General features: G+C 40.5%; 2 protein-coding genes across 2 annotated transcripts in view; both read right to left on the bottom strand.

Annotated features, from left to right (window-relative positions):
* STXBP3 (syntaxin binding protein 3) overlaps window positions 1–11,891 on the bottom strand; it is a 56,278-nt gene extending 44,387 nt beyond the window's left edge. Inside the window, exon 1 of the mRNA XM_044238810.1 lies at window positions 11,770–11,891. Within this exon, the coding sequence (XP_044094745.1) occupies window positions 11,770–11,818 (49 nt within the window). The 5' untranslated portion in view covers window positions 11,819–11,891. The remainder of the gene's footprint in view (window positions 1–11,769) is intronic.
* A 5,121-nt stretch (window positions 11,892–17,012) lies between these two features.
* The window catches only part of FNDC7 (fibronectin type III domain containing 7), a 29,110-nt gene continuing 25,660 nt past the window's right edge, over window positions 17,013–20,462 (bottom strand). Inside the window, exon 12 of the mRNA XM_044236458.1 lies at window positions 17,013–17,044. Coding sequence (XP_044092393.1) covers window positions 17,013–17,044 — 32 coding nt within the window. The remainder of the gene's footprint in view (window positions 17,045–20,462) is intronic.

The raw sequence follows: 20,462 nt of genomic DNA, 5'->3' as shown, positions 1-20,462 counted from the left end.
GGGGAGCCTGCTTCTCCTTCTCTCTCTGCCTGCCTCTCTGCCCGATTGTGATCTCTGTCAAATAAATAAATAAAAATTTTTAAAAAAAAAGGAAAATATCATTAATTTTTTAATGTTTACATGTTTAAATGTAATATTTTAGAAATTTATTATTAAAATACTCTTTATCAATTTCTCTACTCTTCTTTAATGTGGCTATTAGAAAACTTTAATTTATGTGGCTTGCATTCTATTTCTACTGGATAGTGCTGCCTTGGAATCCAAAGATACCTAGATAGTGTCAGCATCTTAAAAATAAACAATAAAGAAATAACTAGCTTTGTGGACTAGAAATTAGGGGCATCCATGAAAAGTGATAGGATGACAGGTAAGGTATGTTTGGAAGGACATCAAAGGAAATCATATCAACTAACATTACAGAACTAAGAAGGTATTTCCTCCAAATACTAATGAAAATTATATGACCTTACATACGTTTCTCTAGCACCCCAAATATGGATATATTGCAAAGATTCAATTCCTTCAGTCGGCTTGCCCTACTCTCTTCCTCACAAACCATATGAATTCTTAAAAGTTTGATCTATCACACCCACCCTTCACTTTTTTCCCTACATTACTGAGATGTAGCTGACATAAAACACAACTTGAAGATACTCAATGTGTTGACTTGATACACATATACTGTAATATAATTACAACTGTAATGTTACTTAACATCTCTAATACCTCACATAATTACCATCCTTTTAGTTATTTTGGGAGGTGAGAATATTTAAGATCTATCTACCTTAGCAACTTTCAAGTATATAATACAGTGTTGTTCTCTATAATCATACTACTGTGCATTACATCCCCAGAATTTACTCGTCTTCTCACTGTAAGTTTGTACTCTTTGACCAAGTTCTCCCCATATCCCATAACCCCAGTAGTCCTTCTATTTTCTACAAATCTTATATCTTACCCTTCATATCTTATATCTTATCCTTCAATTATGCAGTATAGGTTTAAGCTTCTATATGCCTCAAACTGAAATCATAGTTCCCTAAAAACTTCTCTATTTCTAAGACTTCTCCATTTCTAAGAGGTTTCATTGGCATTTTCTTAGTCATAGTCTTTGGATATTTCCTCCATTCCCCCATATCCAATAAAAAGGCAGTGTTAATTGTTTTATCTGGTGACTGCCACTACCCCAACATTGCCTTGATTCTCATCATCTCTCACTGAACTACTGCAATAGTAATGTAATAATGATATTACAGTATTATATTAATTCTCCTACTTGAATTTCCTCCTTTCTACCTCCAAGCCCTTTGCCAGTTCAATCCATTTTTTCCACACTGCTGTCAGTTATCTTCTTGAAGCACAATTTTCTGTTTACATCAAAGCCCACCTCGAAATTCTCTCAAGTGCTCACTCCTGCCTACAGAATAAAATTTAGATTTTACTATTCAACATCCTCTAGCAAGTGGCCTCTGACTACTCTCTAAGTTGATTTTCCACCAGTCCAAATGCTACCCAAGTAACAACTTATTAATGCCAACCACTCTGCTTTGCTCATTCTTTCTCCTAAACATAAAAGGAGATATATTTAAATATAATACCAAAGAGGAAATGAAAACTTTGAAGGGAAAAATGAAACTAGAGCTAATTTAGTGTGCATCAGCAATGTGGAAGGTATACTTGTACAGCTATCTTAAATCACAGAGAAACTATTAATAAACCTGGTGACAACACAAAAGAAACTGGTTTGTCTGGAAAATAGGAAATCATCTATGAATAACAGTTTTTAAGGAAACCAAAAAGCCTAGCAATGTATAATTCATAAAGAAGGAAGTAAGAGGGGAAAAATACCAGTACTAAAGACAATCTCAACATGGACCTGGAAAAGGTACCCTTCCCTCTTTATCTGTTCTTATCTAAATCCAGATCTCAAATTCAGCTCCTTTTTCTGTGATTTATACCTATATATCTCCCATCCAAGTACTAACCAGGCCCGACCCTGCTTAGCTTCCGAGATCATACGAGATCGGGCGCGTTCAGGGTGGTATGGCCGTAGACTATACCTATATATCTCCACCTGCTCACTAGATACCACAACTTTTCACTTAACACTGTTCTGCTTTTTCCCTCCAAAACTGTTCCTTCTCTTTCCCTTTACCAATAAACAGCATCATCTGCTGCCTACTCTCCTAGACCTGAATCCTAGTCTAAGATGACTCTCCCCCAGCTTAAATCCTATTTATTCTATCTCCAGAATCTCTCTCATATTCTCCATCTGTTTTCTATCTCCTTTGCCACATTTGGCCTTCTTTCTTGGACCAACACTGTAACAGTGCCAGTCTCTTTGCCTCCCACTCCAATTTATCATCCTGTTCTAACATCTATGAGGGTTTTTCTCTAATAATCAGATTATTTTTTTTAAAGATTTTATTTGTTTATTTGACAGACAGAGATTACAAGTAGACAGAGAGGCAGGCAGAGAGAGAGAGAGAGGGAAGCAGGCTCCCTGCTGAGCAGAGAGCCCGACGCGGGACTCGATCCCAGGACCCCGGGATCATGACCTGAGCCGAAGGCAGCGGCTTAACCCACTGAGCCACCCAGATTATTACAAAAAGGGAATCAACAAATATCCATTACTCTGTCACTTGCTTGTTTTCATTAAATATACATTATAGATACCCTTTATACAGAATATAAACACACAGATACAAATACTTTTTGATAGCTACATTACATTCCTTACTATAGGAACACTATAATTTATTCAACTATTCTCCTATATGACAGGTAGTCATCCTGTTTCATTTTTGCCACTATAATTTGCAATGAAGATCTTTATACATATATCTTTTTTTTTTTGACTTTACAACAACAAAATTTTATGCTAGGAGAGCATGTAAGATATTTAAGATACTCTGTGAAAGAAAAATGCAAGCAAAGTTTTTTCCTCCGACCAAAATGACTTTGAAGATTAAAAGTCACAGTCATGAACACAAAAGAACCAGAGGATATTGTTCCCGTCAGCCCTTTCTGAGGAAAATACAAACTAAAAAGTTACAGATCAACTAAGAAATGATTAGACAGCTTTTGCATAAGAACTAATAGACATTGAAAAAATGTAACTATAGATCTAGGGCTAAATGACATATATCTTTTTTTAAAAGACTTTATTTAGGGCACCTGGATGGCTCAGTGGATTAAGCCACTGCCTTCGGCTCAGGTCTTGATCTCAGGGTCCTGGGATCGAGTCCCGCATCGGGCTCTCTGCTCAGCAGGGAGCCTGCTTCCTCCTCTCTCTCTCTGCCTACTTGTGATCTCTCTCTCTCTGTCAAATAAATAAATAAATAAATGACTTTATTTATTTGAGGGCATCTCAGTTGATTAAGCATCTGCCTTTAGCTCAGGTCATGATTTTTAGGGTCGTGGGACTGACTCCCACATTGGGCTCCCTGCTTGGCAGGGAGTCTGCTTCTCCCTCTACCCCTACCCCTGCTGTGTACTCCTTCTTTCTTTTTTCTCATGCTCTCTCAAATAAATAAAATCTAAAAAAAAAAAAAAAAAAAAAAGAGACTATTTAAGTGAGAGAGAGAGTACATATGCTAGAGGGGAGAGGGGCACAGGGACAAGGACACTCCCCAGTGAGCATAGAGTCCATCTCAGGGATCCATCCCACAACTCTGAGATTATGACCTGAGCCAAAGTCAGATGCTTAACCAAATGAACCACCCAGGTACCCCTATACATATATCTTTATTTACCATTATTTTTATTTCTGAAGGTGAGGCTCTGTAAGAGACTGTTGGCTTCAAAAGATATGTGTCTCTTATTTTACTGTATGTTGCCAAATGCTTTCTCAGAAGTTTTTAACCATTCGCATTCCCACCAGCAAGCTTCCCAATTACAACATGATTATCAGTCTGATGGGCCAAAGAAAGAAACTGGTCTTGATTTACATTTCCACTAAAAACAATCAAATCAATATCCCAATCTTCAAATCACCTGTTTACATCCTTTATTGCTCTACTGAGTCATTATGTTCTCCTTATCAATTTGCAGATACTCTATATATTAACCCTTTCTTCCTACGCATGGTGTTTTCTTCTAATCTATAGTTCAGCTGGTGTCTTCTACCATATAGAGATTTACAATTTTTACTTAATTTTTTTTTTAATGGGATGTGGGTTACCAGATAGTTTTTTTTTTTTTTAAAGATTTTATTTATTATTTGACAGAGATCACAAGTAGACAGAGAGGTGGGCAGAGAGAGGAGGAAGCTGGCTCCTTGCTGAGCAGAGCCTGATATGGAGCTCCATCCCAGGACCCCCGGATCATGACCTGAGCTGAAGGCAGAGGCTTTAACCCACTGAGCCACCCAGGTGCCCCGATTGTTTTTTTTTTTTAATCTAACTCATGCTAGCCTATATTTTCTCCACATTTTGCTGTTTTACATTTTATACTTTAGATCTTTAATACATATGGAATTCATTTTAACTTGCTAAATTGGACTAAAATCATGCCTAAGTAAATAAACAAGGAGCAAAGAATCATGGTAAGCAGATGTCAGAGCAAAATGCCTTAAGACACAAATGATTTGTAAAATGTCATTAAATAATGAAAACCTAATATTAAATATTTAGGACCTAAACAAAACAACATAAAAGAAATACTAAGGGATAAGAGAAAACTATGAGGAATCCAAGTGGACAGGATGGCTGGGTGGCTCAGTTAGTTAAATGTCTGTCTGCCTTTGGCTCAGGTCATGATCCTGGGTCAGGATAGAGTCCACATGGGGCTCCCTGCTGAGTGGGAAGCCTGCTTCTCCACCTACCTATTCCTCCCCCTGCTTGTGTGCACATACTCTCTCTCTCTTTCTCTCTCTGACAAATAAATAAATCTTTTTTTTTTTTTTTTGGTCAGAGAGTGAGACACAGCAAGAGAAGGAACACAAGCAGGGGGAGTGGGAGAGGGAGAAGCAGGCTTCCCACCAGGCAGGGAGCCCAATACGCGGCTGGATCCGGGATCATGACCTGAGCCAAAGGCAGATGCTTAATGACTGAGCCACCCAGGCACCCCAAAAAAATAAATCTTAAAAACAAACCAAAAAAAAAAGGAATGCAAACAGAAATAAAGAAAATATAACAAAGTGATAAAGAATTTAAGCCGAAAAATCTTAAAGAACATGTAAGTCCAAACTCTTCGTTCTTTAAGCTCTGGAAGTTAAATATAATCTGGAATGAAAATCAAGTTTCCCAACTCTTAGTCCAATGAGAAGAAATAATAAACCAGTCTTTTATAAGTAATGCATAATGACAATGTGTTTGAAAAATCAAAAAGAGTCAAAAGCAGACTTGTGGGACCATAAAGAAATGTACATTCTCAAAAAACTTTTATACATGTTACTAATTCCCAATTAGGATTCCCACAGATTCTGCTGAACTGTGGCCCAAGTTATTTCATGAATAGGTAAGAATCTTTTTTTTTTTTTTTTTTTTAAAGTAGGCTCCAAGCCCAGTATGGAGCCGAACACAGGGCTTAAACTCGAGTCCCTCAGATGAAGACCTGAGCTGAGTTCAAGAGTCAGATGCTTAACTGACTGAGCCACCTGGGCATCTCAGGTAAGAATTTTATAAAGGTAAATCCAGGAGCCCGGGGCAGGAACAAATGCAATACTCATTATTAGTCAGCTGAATGAACAGACTAAACTGCACATGGGAAAAACCAATTAGGGCTTAAGGCACACTGTTTAAAAATTGTAAGAAAGTAGAATATATGAAAACTGAGGACTACTTTAAGACCAACTAAATGTGTACAAAGGCAACTATTAAAGCACTAATATTTCTAGGCAGGGACTTAGTGAATTCTGTATTTCTGTAAAGAAAATATTTAACAATGTAAGGTCTGGAGGGTTTCTCTCTTAAACATAAAGGTGTGAAAATAAAAAGCTACTGTTACAAAATTATTTAATGGTAATACAAGTCAGAATAGTATAGTAGTTATTCTGGAGAAGAGGGTAGGATTTGGACTGGGAAGAGTTATGGGGTACTTGGAAGCATTTAGTATCCTGATCCGGGTGGCAGTTACATGGATAAACATCCATTCAGCTGTCCATTTAGCATTAGCACACTTAGCTATATGCTTAATGAAATCTTGGTTATTTCCCTTCAAAACAGAAACAAGAAAACTTCCTTTCAGCATTGTTCCAACAGAATCTCAAAAATGCTAGACACTGATTTTTTTTTTTTTTTTTTTTGCTAATGACTGATACCTGAAAGAGGGAAAAAAACCTTCCTTTTTAATGATTCCTCACTGCCTAATGTCTAAACTATTTAGCTCCAACCTACCTTTTGGTCTTCATCACCCTATTACTTGCAACAAATACTCCATATTCAAAAGGAATTATTGCCCCTCCCATAAAAACTGTACTTTTCGTATTGGGCCACGGCTCAGATTTCCCTGTCTGGCAAAATCCTACCACATTTCAATTGCCCTTCCTCTCTGGAGGCCTCCTTGATCCACTTCCAGAAGGGCAATGATTCCTTTTTTTCCTGTTCTTTCATGAAACATTTTGCATTGCTAATACAGCACGTACTACTTGTGTGCCATCACCCCCCACTGAACTGTGAATTCCAGGAAGCCAAGATATATATGCACTTAAGATAGTGTGCAGCATACTCAATTAATACTGATTTTAAAAAATACATGACTGTGCAAATATCCAAAAATTAAAATAAAATTTTGCTCGATAAGATAAAGTTAAAATGACCAGAATGAAAAAATACATAAAACAAAAATAATTGATTAAAGCAAAAATATATTTTATATGTGATTATATTTGAATAGAAAACTTGTAGAAGAATTTGTAAGAAACCTAAGAGTGGTTGTATCTGGAGAGGGAAGCTGGGACAATCTTCTGCTACCAAAATTGTTTTTGCCACATCAAGGTATTTAGACACTTAAAAATGTTAATAGTAAAGATTATGAAATAGCATGGAAAATGCTATGTTGATGTTAGGTACTTAAAATAATGAATCACACCTGGCGATTCACAGACCTGTACCCCTGGGGCTAATAATACATTATATATTAATAAAAAAATTAAAAATTAAAAAAAATGAGTCACATTTTTTAATATAAGGACTAAAAAAAAGGAAAATGTGAAAAAGGGGAAAAGCTTATGATTAAACGTATAAAGGACTGCCTTAAATACATTCTGATTACTTTTATCTGTAATTTTTCTAGAGCAACTTTCTCTTAACATTTCCAGTAAAACATGTGCTAAGAATCACAGACATCAGACTACTACTTACAGACAAGAAAAAAAGACCGCAATGAGGAAAAAAAACGCCACAGGTGGCTTGAGCTTGCTTTGTTTTGTTGCTTTATTTTTTTTTTTTTAAGATTTTATTTATTTACTTGACAGAGAGAGATCACAAGTAGGCAGAGAGGCTGGCAGAGAGAGAGGGGGAGGAAGCAGTCTCCCTGCCAAGCAGAGAGCCCGATGCGGAACTCGATCCCAGGACCCTGAGATCATGACCTGAGCGGAAGGCAGAGGCTTAACCCACTGAGCCACCCAGGCGCCCCTTGTTGCTTTATTTTTTAAATTGATTCATCAAATTTTTATTTAAAACCTTTTATCAGTGATTTTTTTTTTGCTAGTGCTTTCCTATAGCAAAAAGTGGCAATTGAGTAATACCAACCACTAGAAACTTAGGCTGATTTTAGGTATGGAAATTAGTTTTGCAAATAAATATAGCCTTTGCACTCAAAATAGTAAAGCTTTTTTTAAAAAAGTGTTTTTAAGGGGCACCTGGGTGGCTCAGTGGGTTACGCCACTGCCTTCGGCTCAGGTCATGGTCTCAGGGTCCTGGGATCGAGTCCCACATCGGGCTCTCTGCTCAGCAGGGAGCCTGCTTCCCTCTCTCTCTCTGCCTGCCTCTCCATCTATTTGTGATTTCTCTCTGTCAAATAAATACATAAAATCTTTAAAAAAAAAAAAAAAGCCTCTGCCTTCAGCTCAGGTCATTATCTCAGGGTCCTAGGCCCTGCATCGAGCGCTGCATCTGCAGAGCAGAGAGCCCGATTCCCCTTCTCTCTCTCAGCCTACTTGTGAACTCTCTCTCTCTCTCTCTCTCGTGTCAAATAAATAAATAAAATCTTAAAAAAAAAAAAAAGTGTTTTTAAGACCGTCCCTAAAAGCTGATCCCTTCTCATGTTTTTGGTCTAGCTCAAATGTCACCTATTCAGAGAAAACATTCCCGATCCATCTAGCTAAAGTAGCCTATATATATATCTCACAAACTGAAATGTTGTTTATTTCTTGTTTACATTTTTATTTTCTATTATTTCCTACTTGAATGCAGGCTTTGAGAAGGCTGGGAACTTCTCTGTCTTCTACTGCTGTATTCCCACAGGAATTCAGTAGTAGTAATTGAACAAATGGGGGACTTCGGGTAGCAAAAAATGGAGAAAATTATAAAAATAATCATCTACTATTTACTTTTAACAAGCATTTGCATTTTGTTAGGGCCTGCTTGGAATTTAAAGCTCTAGAAGACACAAGAGTGGACCCAACTTTAAAAAGCTTATCAAGGGGACGCCTGGGTGGCTCAGTTGGTTAAGCAGCTGCCTTCGGCTCAGGTCATGATCTCAGTGTCCTGGGATCGAGTCCCACATTGGGCTCCTTGCTCGGCAGGGAGCCTGCTTCTCCCTCTGCCTCTGCCTGCCTCTCTGTCTGCCTGTGCTCGCTCTCTCTCCCTCTCTCTCTGACAAATAAATAAAATAAAATCTTTAAAAAAAAAAAAAAAGCTTATCAAGACACATTAGGCAGTAATGAAAAGTGCCATTTGAGAAGGATACTTCAAATGCTACAGAAATGTAAGAGGCTGGGTTAAAATAAGAAGCCACTATGGAGATAGTAGCCCCATTTGAGCCAAGATTTGAAGGCTAGCTAAAATTTGGACAGGTGAAGAACAGGCATAAGGGAAGCATTCTGAACAGAAATTGGCATAAAGATGGAAAAGATTTCAAGAAGACTCAACAGTATAGCCTAGTTGAACATCAAGATCATACAAGGTAAAGGTAGAAAATAAGGTAGGTTAAGGTCAGGTTATAAGTCTTCAAAAGCAGACTAAGTATTTGAAATCATTTCTAGACAACTGGAGGGACTCTCTTGGGTCTTCAAACAGGAGATCAGCATGATCACAGCACTGTACTGTTAACAAGAAAATTATTCTGGCAGCTATTGGCCAGTTAGGCTACGAGCAAGGGCTTGGAGTGTTAGTAAGGAGGCAGGGGCTACAGCAATAAACTGGGCATGAGATAAGGCTCTGAACTAAGGTTTAAATTAAACACTACAGAAATTCACAGACACCTGACATGTTAACTCTGCAGTCAGAAGGATCTGGGTGTGAATACTAAGTCTATATTTAATAGCTCTATCAGGTTTCTAAAAAAGAGCTTTATTGAGATATAATTTGCATACCATACAATTCACCCAAGGTGTACAATTAAACAGCTTTCAGTATATTCAGAGTTGGGCATCCACCACCATAATCAATTTTATAACCCTTTCATTACTCCAAAAGGAAACCCTCCCCTTAGCCATTATCCCTGAATCACGCCATCTTCTCCTCCCCCCAGATGTACACAACTGCTAATCTACTTTCTATCTACAATTTTGAACATTTAATGTAAACAGAGTCATACAATATGTGGTTATTTGTGAATGGCTTCTTTCAACTGGCACAACTTTTTCAAGATTCATCAATACTGTAGCATCTATCAGTAGTTCATTTCTTTTTATTAATAGTTCGTTGTAGGGACATACCGCTTATTATTTATCTATTCATCAATCCAAAGGTATCTGGGTTGATTTTTTTGGCTATTGTGAATAATACGGCTATGATAATATGATACAGCTATGATAATATTTTAGTATCTATGAAATAAAGATATGTATGTATTTCAACATCTATGAAATAAAGATAATCATTCTTACCAAATTTTAATAGATGTAAAAAATAATGCCTGACACAGAATAAATGTTCAAGAAATATTAGTTTCCTTCTCCCTACATTTTGGGTAATTTGAAGGTTATTTAGCTTTCTACCATGACGCAACTAGCAAATCTAGCTAGATCAATCTAGCAAAACCAAAAGAGTAGTATTTTCCTACCTCTTAGGAGATTCCTTCATCATTTCTTACAGACTCTATTCTCTTTTGCTAACAGAACTCAGAGTCCCTCTTCTGTCTCCTTCTACTTTACTCTCTATATGATGAATGAATGTCATCTTGTATCTTAGTTATGTTTCTATTTACACAAAGATTCAAGTAACTGTTTTTTAACCCTGACATTTCTTTCCTTCCTTTGAGTCTCCCCTCTTATCTTACACTCCATCTCACATCCTGGTGCAACCTCAAGTTAACAGCACTAGACAGAAATTTTGTTATCTCTAAACTCTGCCTCTTGCCCAGTTTCCACACTATCAAAACGGATGTTATTGTCATTAACTGTTTTTTCTTATAAATGCTGATGTTAAAGATCATATATAGCTTGGCAATTATTTTTACAATGCAATTCACTACCACTTTCATGTATATGTACTTACATAACACTGTGATTGAAAAATAGTACCAAATCTTAAGTCACCCATGCAAATCTTAAAAAACAGAATGCTAACCCTATAATTATCAAATTTTAAAAAACATGTTATCATAACTTATTTTCCCCCTTCTATTTATACAGTCGTTTTAAGTATCTAGTATGTTCAGCAATATGCCAGTTACTGATTTGGAGTTTTAATTTTATACAAGGAACTCTGTAACTCCCAGAATTTTGTTAAGTCATTTCTATCCTTTGCTTAACAAACCAGAGTCAGAAATACTAATTAGATGTTACTCCTTTACCACTCCTAGGCCATAATTAATTTGAACTCACAAGCCAAACAATGATGGTTCTTCCTGTTTTCTGGTTTCATTCCTTCTCTAACCTGTCAGACCTAGCTTTGGAGTGATTTTTATGAAATCGTAGATGATAAGGCAGAAGAACAGAACATCAGTACCTAACAAGCAGTAGTACAGTCGGAACAGCAGGGAGTGGCCCAGAGCGTGTGGAGAGAGAAGGTGCAGCTTTTGCTCCGAGATTTAATCATTCAAATTGTTCCTTCTCCAGAACTCTTTAGAAAGTGGGCTCCTCTAGGAATACGGAAGAAGGGTCTATTTAACAGAAAGGTTTTGTTTTTCTTTTAGAGGACCGAAAAGTGTAGTTCTAAAACCCTGCTTGGTACTAAAACGAAGATGCCAAATAAGCAGTCTTTGGAAACAAGTGTGGGGAGAAGGGGAGGGGCGGGTTACAGAAACACAGTGCAGATTGTCCCGGGTGGAGAGACATCACCGACTGGTGGGGCTCCGGGGGGAGCAGAGGAGCGCTGGGAGCCCCGCCGAGGATAGGCACAAGGGCCGCGCGAGAAAAAGCCAGGCTGGGGGCCGCTCACCCAGGGCAAGGCTTCGGGGCCAAAACGAGGCCGAGACGAGGCGGTGCCCCATGAGAGGGAGAAGGCCACTCGCTCCCGCACCCCGCCCATTCTGGTGCTGGCAAGAAATAGGGGTGGGAAGGAAAGCAGGAAAAAGTCCTAGCAGGGACGCGGGTCCCAAAGCAACAAGTGCCCGCGGCGGCTCCCTAAGAAACTGCTGATCCGGGGCAGGAAAGCAAGGCACAGTGTGGCGGCCTCCTGGCCTTCCCACGCTCAGCCCCTGCCCCACCGCACTCACTCTGCCACACGACGCTCTTCAGCCCCCGTTCCGTCACCGGCGGCGCCATCTTTCCAACACTGCAGAAGAGCTGCCGCCGCCTCCCGTTCGCAACCTACTTTACCAGGGCGAAAGCAGCTCTGTGGCCCTGCCCCCACTGACTGGCCGCGCCCTCCGGTGACGACACGCGCGACTGCAAGGGGATTCCCTCCCACTCCTGGACCGAGACTGCGCAGTGAGGGTGGAATCGGCTGGGGCAGTCGTGCGCCCCCTAACGGGAGGCTCCATTAGCAGAAATGCGTCGACCTCTGAGGTCAAAAAGCAAAATCGTTCCTGTGGATTGAGAGAAGGCGATGTAAGAAATTCCGAATTCACGCATACAGTAGTTGAAGAAGTACTTCCCTCTCTTTGCAAAAGAAGTCTCCACTTTGCGAAGCAATTCATAATACACTTCACTCAATAGCCAGCTCAACTACCAAATAGAAAATTTATCCCTTACTTATTTTATTCATTTTTCAAGGACGTAATAATTGTGTAGAACTCTGAGGTCCCCTCCAGTGTGTCCCTAACTATGCAAGACTTCCAGGGCACTCAAATAAATGAAAAACCCACTTCCGAAGAATTTTAAATCTCCTTTGAGACCTCCATTATTGGCATGTTGAAGGTAGTCAAAAGTTGATTGAAAAAAAAAATGAATGTCTTGGGACGCTGGATGGCTCAGTGGATTAAGCCTCTGCCTTAGGCTCAAGTCATGATCTTAGGGTTCTGGGATAGAGTCCTGCTGCCCCTGCTTTTGCGCGTGGGTGTGTGCTCTCTCGACAGTTACGAAATTTAAAGAAATTTTTTGGCAGAGAGTTATTTCCTGAGAGGGTGCTTTGGAGGTGAAATCAAAGTAATCAATCACAAAATAAATCAGTTTAGTTGCTGAGAGCCCCATCTGTGACATAACAATCATATACATTGTCAGGAAGTAGACTTTCCTGCAGATTTGCAAAGAACCGATAGTCTTAATAGGAAAGTGGAAATGGTTAGTTACTATACTCATAATAACAATGGCTGATATTTACTGAGTGCTATTATATGCAAGGGATCATGGTAAGTGGATTATCTCATTGATCCTCAAAGCAACCCTTAAAGACAAGGAAACATACTCTGCTTGTGGTACAGAGGGGACTAGGATAAGGCATAAGTTACACAGAAAGCAGTAGAGTAGTCTGTGGGATGATTTGCAATATATGCTCTGTAGGAGAGAAAAGGAGAATGAAGAATAAAAGCATCCATAATGTGGGTTCAAGCACACCCTGTAGCGTTAATGGTTTTTCCGTTCATGGCTTATATGGGAATGGAAGCTGGAACCCTGGCCTCTTTTAAACCTACTTTAAATGGACTCAGTTGCTCAGGATCTTAAACAAATGAACACATCATTTCCCTCCCCCTTTTCAATTGAAAATCAGATTCTGCTGAGTGTATGAGGTGGAGCCTCAAGCCATGAGAGAAAGACATGACAGTGCAGGCTCACCCTTTTGAAATGGAACTTCTTGCCCTAGAGAGTCAAACCAAGACAGAGAAGTGAGGTGGGTGAAGAGCCTCCAGGTACCAGGGAATGACACAGAAAGGCCTTCTGGGGTTGGAAGTTTGACTCGGATCACATGGGGTACAGTTGTAGCTCATGTCCCTGAAGGCTACATTCCAAGGTGGCAGAGTGTTACAGTGGAACAAATGTGTGCCTTAGCCTAAAATCCTGGCTCTGCCTCTTAGTAGCTGTGTGACTTCAAATACCTCAGTTTCATTGCATTTATGTGTTACAAATATGATAAAACCTCACACAGCCCAACAAGATGAAAGTACTTATTGGCATTTTACAGATGTGAAAACTGAGATTCAGAAGTTAAATAAATCATGTAAGCCCTCAGAATGGCTCCAAGATGATTGCCTTTTCTGTTGTACTGTATTGTATAACCTCCCTTGCTCCCCCAATTTTATATAAGCTCCCTGAGCTATCTGTCTTTCCTAGTTTGTTTGCCTAGACAAGGAATTTGTCTTTTTGCCTTGACAAACAAAATTTGTTTGTTTGCCTTGAACAAGGAATTTGAGTCTCCTGAACATGACAAGGCAGAATGTAGGGTGAAATCCAACAACACTGGTCAGAGGCGAAACATCTATGTATGATGTTTTGAAAGAATTTGAAAGAAGAAAAATAATCAAAATAACAAGGGCTGAACATAAAAGCTCTTGAGTTAGGGCAACTCATTAACTCACCATCTTATTTCCAGGTCTTCTTCCTTAATAACTGGTGACTTAATCATGATAATCCAGAGCAATAGTCTCCAAAAAATATCATGGATTAGTAGGTCTCATCAATGCTACATATTTATGTGGCCCCATGATAATTTGTGTTTCAACTGGTTAGCTGTGTAAACATGAGTGAGTTACTTGACCTTTCTGAGTCTTATATTCCTTGTCTGTATAAAAGAATAATATTATCTAGCTCATAAGGTTGTTCTAAGAATGAACTGAGTATCTGGAAAGCACCTAGAAGCACATGGTATGTGCTACACCCATGTTTTGCTTTTATATAAGTTCACCCAATGTGGACCATCTTGTCTTCTGTAGAATTCTGACCAAAACAGCCCAGCCTCAGATGCCTCGGTAAAGTAGATGGCCATTTCCTTTTCTGTGTCCTGGTATTCATAAGATTGAGGTGTACTGGTCCCAGATCCCTAATGTCCTAGAACCAGGGATTCTTATCTTCATTTGGCCTTAGCCCTTGGCTCTGTGGCCATTCCAGTCAGCCATGGACACAGCTCTATATGGAGAGAACACCCTGCTGGCAAGTGGGCTCAGCACACAGTTTCACATGGGCCCTGCATCACAGCCCAGAACACTGCCCCAGTTCATGGTTGCCCTCACACAGCATGGACCCACTCTGAATCTCACAGACCCCTCCAGATCATCTCACCAATGGTTCCTCACATGCCAACCCCCTCTGCCTTCTGTTAAACAAGGAGGCTATTAAACTGAGGTGGTACTAATGTCTTAGCAGCCTGTGTAAGCAAACCAAACCTAAGCCTATGCATGTCTCAAGGTTAAGAAATCAAAATCTGGGACACCTGAGTGGCTCAGTCGGTTAAGCATCTGCTCTCAGCTCAGGTCATGAGGATCCTGGGATCAAGCACTGTGTTGGGCTCCCTGCACAACAGGGAAGTCTGTTTCTCCCTCTCTCCCTCCTTGTGTTTGCCTATGTGCTCTCTTTCTATCAAATAAATATATAAAACCTCAAGAAAAAAAGAAAATCAGGGGTGCCTGGGTGGTTCAGTTGGTTGGGCATCTGCCTTCGGCTCGGATCATGACCTCGGGGTCCTGGAATCAAGCCCCACATCAGGCTCTCTGCTCAGTGGGGTGCCTGTTTCCCCTCCCTCCCTCTGCCTCTCTGCCTACTTCTGATCTCTCTCTTTTGAATAAATAAATAAAATCTTTAAAAAAAGAAGACATCAAAATCTAAAGACAATCAATCAAACAGCCAATTAGGCTTTCCCAAATATGGAAACCACTTAAGCTACAGCCAATCAAATAATATTCTTGCTTTGCTTCTGTCTCTTCTCTATGAAAGTCTTCCCTTGAGATTCTGTCAGTGGAGTGCTCCTAACCACTTCTGGTTTGGTGCTACTAAATTAGAATCAGGTTTGGCTCAAACTCTTAAAATGTTTAATATGCCTCAGTTTATCTTTTAACACTTCTTAGCCTCCTATCACTGAATTTTGGGAAGAGCTCACCAAGGCAAACCTTCTAAGTTTCTCAAACTTGGCTATATGTCACTTGGTGAGTTTGTTAAAACTATAGATTCCCAAGCCTGGTCCCAGATGTACTGAACTAGAATCTCCAGAGGTGATGTCTGGAAATCCTTACTAAGCAATGAGTTCTCCAAGTGACATAGATGCACCTAGTCCATCTCCTGTCCATATACTCGTGGTTAAGAACAAAAGTGCATTAAACTCAGCCCTCCTCTGTGGTGCTCTCTGATGCAACAAACTCTGCTTTTCCTACTCACACTATTTTTTTTAAGATTTTCTTTATTTTTGGATGGAGAGAGTGTAGGCACACAAGCAGGGAGAGCAGCAGAGGGAGAGGGAGAAGCAGGCTCCCCACTGAGCAGGGAGCCCAATGTGGGGCTCAATCCCAGGACCCTGGGATCATGACCTGAGCTAAAGGTAGATGCTTAACTGGCTGAACCACCCAGGTGCCCCTACTCATACTATTTTTTAATAAGCTCTCAAAGGACACACATTTTTCTAGGTACGATAGGTTTATATATCATTGTCTTTCCTCTCCAAAGATGAAGATAGTGCAGTGTGAGTGGGGGATATGACCAACAAGATTGATAGTCCTCCCCACGAAACGTGTGTGCATGTCAGTCTGCCACTGAGGAAGGCTCTGCTTTGACTGTCCCTCCATCGAAGTCTTTGCTCAGTCACAACCTTGCCTACAATCCTTCAAGCAACATGCCAGCAGCTCTGCCTGTGCAGAGGCTCATGCAGAGGTAACATCACAGGATGCTCTAGGATGGCCGACACTACAAGCAGCTTGGCTTCCTCCTAACTTGAGATGAGGATGTTTGTTACTACAGTCTGCCCTGGAAGATGAGGCTCTCCAACCTATGGCAAGGTCCTGCTGGAGGTCTGTCTTGAGATGAGCAGTATCTCTGCATGGTGGATTTCAAGCTCTCGGGGAGTGAACATTTGCAGCCCTTGAATGGCAAGAGTGCTGTGTGGCAAGCGCTGGTGTCTATGAAATCGCTACGAAGTGGATGTGTTGAAGTCTGTGTGTAGTGTTTGGCTACAAAATCTCAGAGGCCGTTTCTGTTAAGCAGACCTTTTATGGTTCCAGAACTTTCCCAGTGTGTGAACTCACTGTGGCAGTCTTTCAGAGCACTTTCTGGATTTTTTTCTCTACTGAGTCCTCTTCACAGCAGATCTTGAACTCCTGTGCAGGTGAGGACTCATCTGACCTTGCTTGCCTTCAGGCTGTGGAGTCAGAGTTGTTCTTCCAGAGGCTGAGAGAGCTTATCCTACCCTAGAGGCATTTTCTTATTCTAGCAAGAGCTTTTCCACCTCTATCACACTAACAAGGGAGTCAACCCTGGAAAAAAGATGGGAAGAATTTTTTTTTAAACAAAGCCAAAAAAAACCCTTTGCCTTCAACTCATACTATTTCAATTTAAGTTACTCACTAGGTCAAGCCTCTGTTCTTATCCGTGGCTCACTGTATCATTCTGCATTTCTTTTCCCTCTGTAAATCACTGAAAGGGCAAGGAAGGGAAGAAGCCACAGATACATTAAATACACAGACATTTTCTTAAACTAAAAAGCCCCCAAATATCTCTGAAAGTTAGCTTAGTGTTTTGATTTGAAGTGCTATTTTTGTAGCACTTCGTGGCAAGGAAACAGGAAATTAAGACAATCTGAACTGTTCAAATGGCTAGAAGAAACTGAGAAGAAGGTTCCGACTCACCAGGTTGCTTTCGGAAATGACCCACCCACAGACTCTCAGAACTCAGACTGCCCACTCAAGACAAATAACTTGCTTCTCTACCACAGGCCAAGTTGCTATGTTCTCAGACAGCTCCCATATTTTACTGAACCAGGGGGCTGTGCTGGGACAACATTATAAACCCATTTAACTGCTGAGGGAGTTTTGGGGAGGAAAATTCCCCTGAAAGTACAGGTGAGGCTGGATGTTGAGGACAAAGAATGTCTCTATGGAGTGATGTCAGGCTACCTCCTGTTAGAGCACCCTTGCCTCAGATAGATGGTTTTCCCCTTCTCTTCCAACCTGAATCAAATTTCCAGGATCATAGTAGCATCTTTGATTTAGGGCTGTGGTTCTCAAACTTGAACGTGCCTCAGCATCACTCAGAGGGCTTGTTAAAACAAAGGTTGCCGGACCCTAGGCCTAGAATTTCTGACTTACCACTCATCAGGTCTATGGTGGAGCCCCACAAACTGCATTTCTAAGAGGTTCCCAGATGTTGTTCATGCTGTTGGCCCTGGGACCAGGCTTTGAGATACACTGAGTTAGGGTATTATGAGGACTGAAGTTACAATGCAAGTATCTTAGTTAGAAGTAGCAAACTAAAAGGTTAATAATTGGCACATAGTAGAGCATGAGATGAGTTAAAACGGATCCGAATTAATAATAACTACCATTTATTAAGTGCTTTCTATGGGCCTGTCATTGTGTCCCACAGTTTACCTCTCATTTAATCCTCATAACATTGATGAGTTGATTATTCCAATTTTTAGGAAACCTAGGCTGAGGGAGGGTTGAAGCACCTCATGTAAGCATAAGTGATAGCAGAGAGATTTGAACCCAGATCTCTCTTAATCCATTCATGCTGTTGAAAAGCTTTAGGATAGTCCAGGAGACAAGGAAGATCAAAAGTCTTAGACCAGAGGTGCTTGGGTGGCTCAGTCATTAAGCGTCTGCCTTCGGCTCAGGTCATGATCCCAGGGTCCTGGGATCGAGCCCACATGGGGCTTCTTGCTCAGTGGAGAGTTTGCTTCTCTCTCTGCCTCTCCGCCTGCTTGTGTTCCCTCTCTGGCTCTCTCTCTCTCTCTCTCTCTCTCTGTCAAATAAAGAAAGAAAATCTTTCAAGGAAAAAAAAAGTCTTAGACCAATGAGATTCCCAAGACTTTCCTTGCTGTATCTGGGGGCCCCATGTCACCCAGAGACCATTATAATTGGATCAAACCCATGTATACGGAGGAGAAATGCTGAAGCTGGAGACAACAGTTTTGAATTCTTCCCTAGATATAATGAATTCCATATGATGTGGAAACTCTCAAATGATCTGGCTTACTCTTATTTCTGAGAGTCTTGCAGGATGTACTTAAAGAGAGGGTCAACCTTGATAAAGAATGGAGAAGTGAGGGTTAGGGGCAGCCCAGAGGGACAGAGGAAGGGAAGAGTAATGATCTAGAGTGGTACTGTTCAAACCCCAGAGTATCAATATCACTGGGAACCTGAAAGAAATACAGAGACCCAGACCCTATCCCACCTCTATAGGCCTGGGCATTTACATTTTAAAAAGTAATCTCTACACCCAGCATGGGGCTCAAATTTAGATGAGATCGGGCACATTCAGGGTGATATGGCTGTAGACGGGGCTCAAACTTAGGACCCCAAGATCGAGAGTCACATGCTCTAACAACCGAGCCAGCACCCCTCTACATTCCTTATTAGCTCTCCAGGAGATTCTGATATACATCAAAGTTTGAGAATTAATACCTAAGCAGTGTTTCTCAAATTTGAAAATGCATATGAATCACCTGAGGATTTAATAAATCAGAGTGGGGCCTAGGATTGTTCATTTATAAAACATTCTTTCAGAAGATTTTTTTAAAAACTAATCTCTACACCCAAGGTGGGGCTTGAACTCACAATCCCTGAGGTCAAGAGTCACATGCTCTACTGACTGAGCCAGCCAGATGTTCCCTGAGACTATACATTTTGAGCAAGCTTCCTGGTGATGCTGATGAGTAGCAAAGTCTATGAGTGATGGTTTCAAGCATTTTTTTTAAAAGACTTTCAACTCTGGGGACTTCATCAAAATCAAAAGCTTCTGCACAGCAAAGGAAACAGTCAAAAAAACAAAGAGGCAACCCACGGAATGGGAGAAGATATTTGCAAATGACAGTACAGACAAAAGGTTGATATCCAGGATCTATAATGAACTCCTCAAACTCAACCCACACGAAACAGACAAACACATCAAAAAATGGGCAGAAGATTTGAACAGACACTTCTCCAATCAAGAAATACAAATGGCTATCAGACACATGAAAAAATGCTCATCATCATTAGCCCTCAGGGAGATTCAAATTAAAACCACATTGAGATATCACTTTACACCAGTTAGAATGGCCAAAATTAACAAAACAGGAAACAACATGTGTTGGAGAGGATGTGGAGAAAGGGGAACCCTCTTCCACTGTTGGTGGGAATGCAAGTTGGTGCAGCCTCTTTGGAGAAGAGTGTGGAGATTCCTCAAGAAATTAAAAATAGAGCTTCCCTACGACCCTGCAATTGCACTCCTGGGTATTTACCCCAAAGATACAGATGTCGTGAAAAGAAGGGCCATCTGTACCCCAATGTTTATAGCAGCAATGGCCACGGTCGCCAAACTATGGAAAGAACCAAGATGCCCTTCAACGGATGAATGGATAAGGAAGATGTGGTCCATATACACTATGGAGTATTATGCCTCCACCAGAAAGGACGAATATCCAACTTTTGTAGCAACATGGACAGGACTGGAAGAGATTATGCTGAGTGAACTCAGTCAAGCAGAGAGAGTCAATTATCATATGGTTTCACTCATTTGTGGAGCATAACCAATAGCATGGAGGACAAGGGGCGTTAGAGAGGAGTAGGGAATTTGGGTAAATTGGAAGGGGAGGTGAACCATGAGAGACTATGGACTCTGAAAAACAGTCTGAGGGGTTTGAAGTGGCGGGGGGGGGTGGGAGGTTGGGGTACCAGGTGGTGGGTATTATAGAGGGCACAGCTTGCATGGAGCACTGGGTGTGGTGAAAAAATAATGAATACTGTTTTTCTGAAAATAAATAAATTGGGAAAAAAAGCATACAGGTAGCATATGCTAGAACAATTCTACTTCCAGGTATATTCCTGAGAAAAATGAAAACACAAGTTCCCAC

Source organism: Neovison vison, chromosome 2, assembly GCF_020171115.1.
Source record: "Neovison vison isolate M4711 chromosome 2, ASM_NN_V1, whole genome shotgun sequence".
Taxonomy (NCBI): domain Eukaryota; kingdom Metazoa; phylum Chordata; class Mammalia; order Carnivora; family Mustelidae; genus Neogale; species Neogale vison.
Note: the sequence above shows the minus strand (reverse complement) of the source record. Positions and strands in the feature narration are given on the sequence as shown.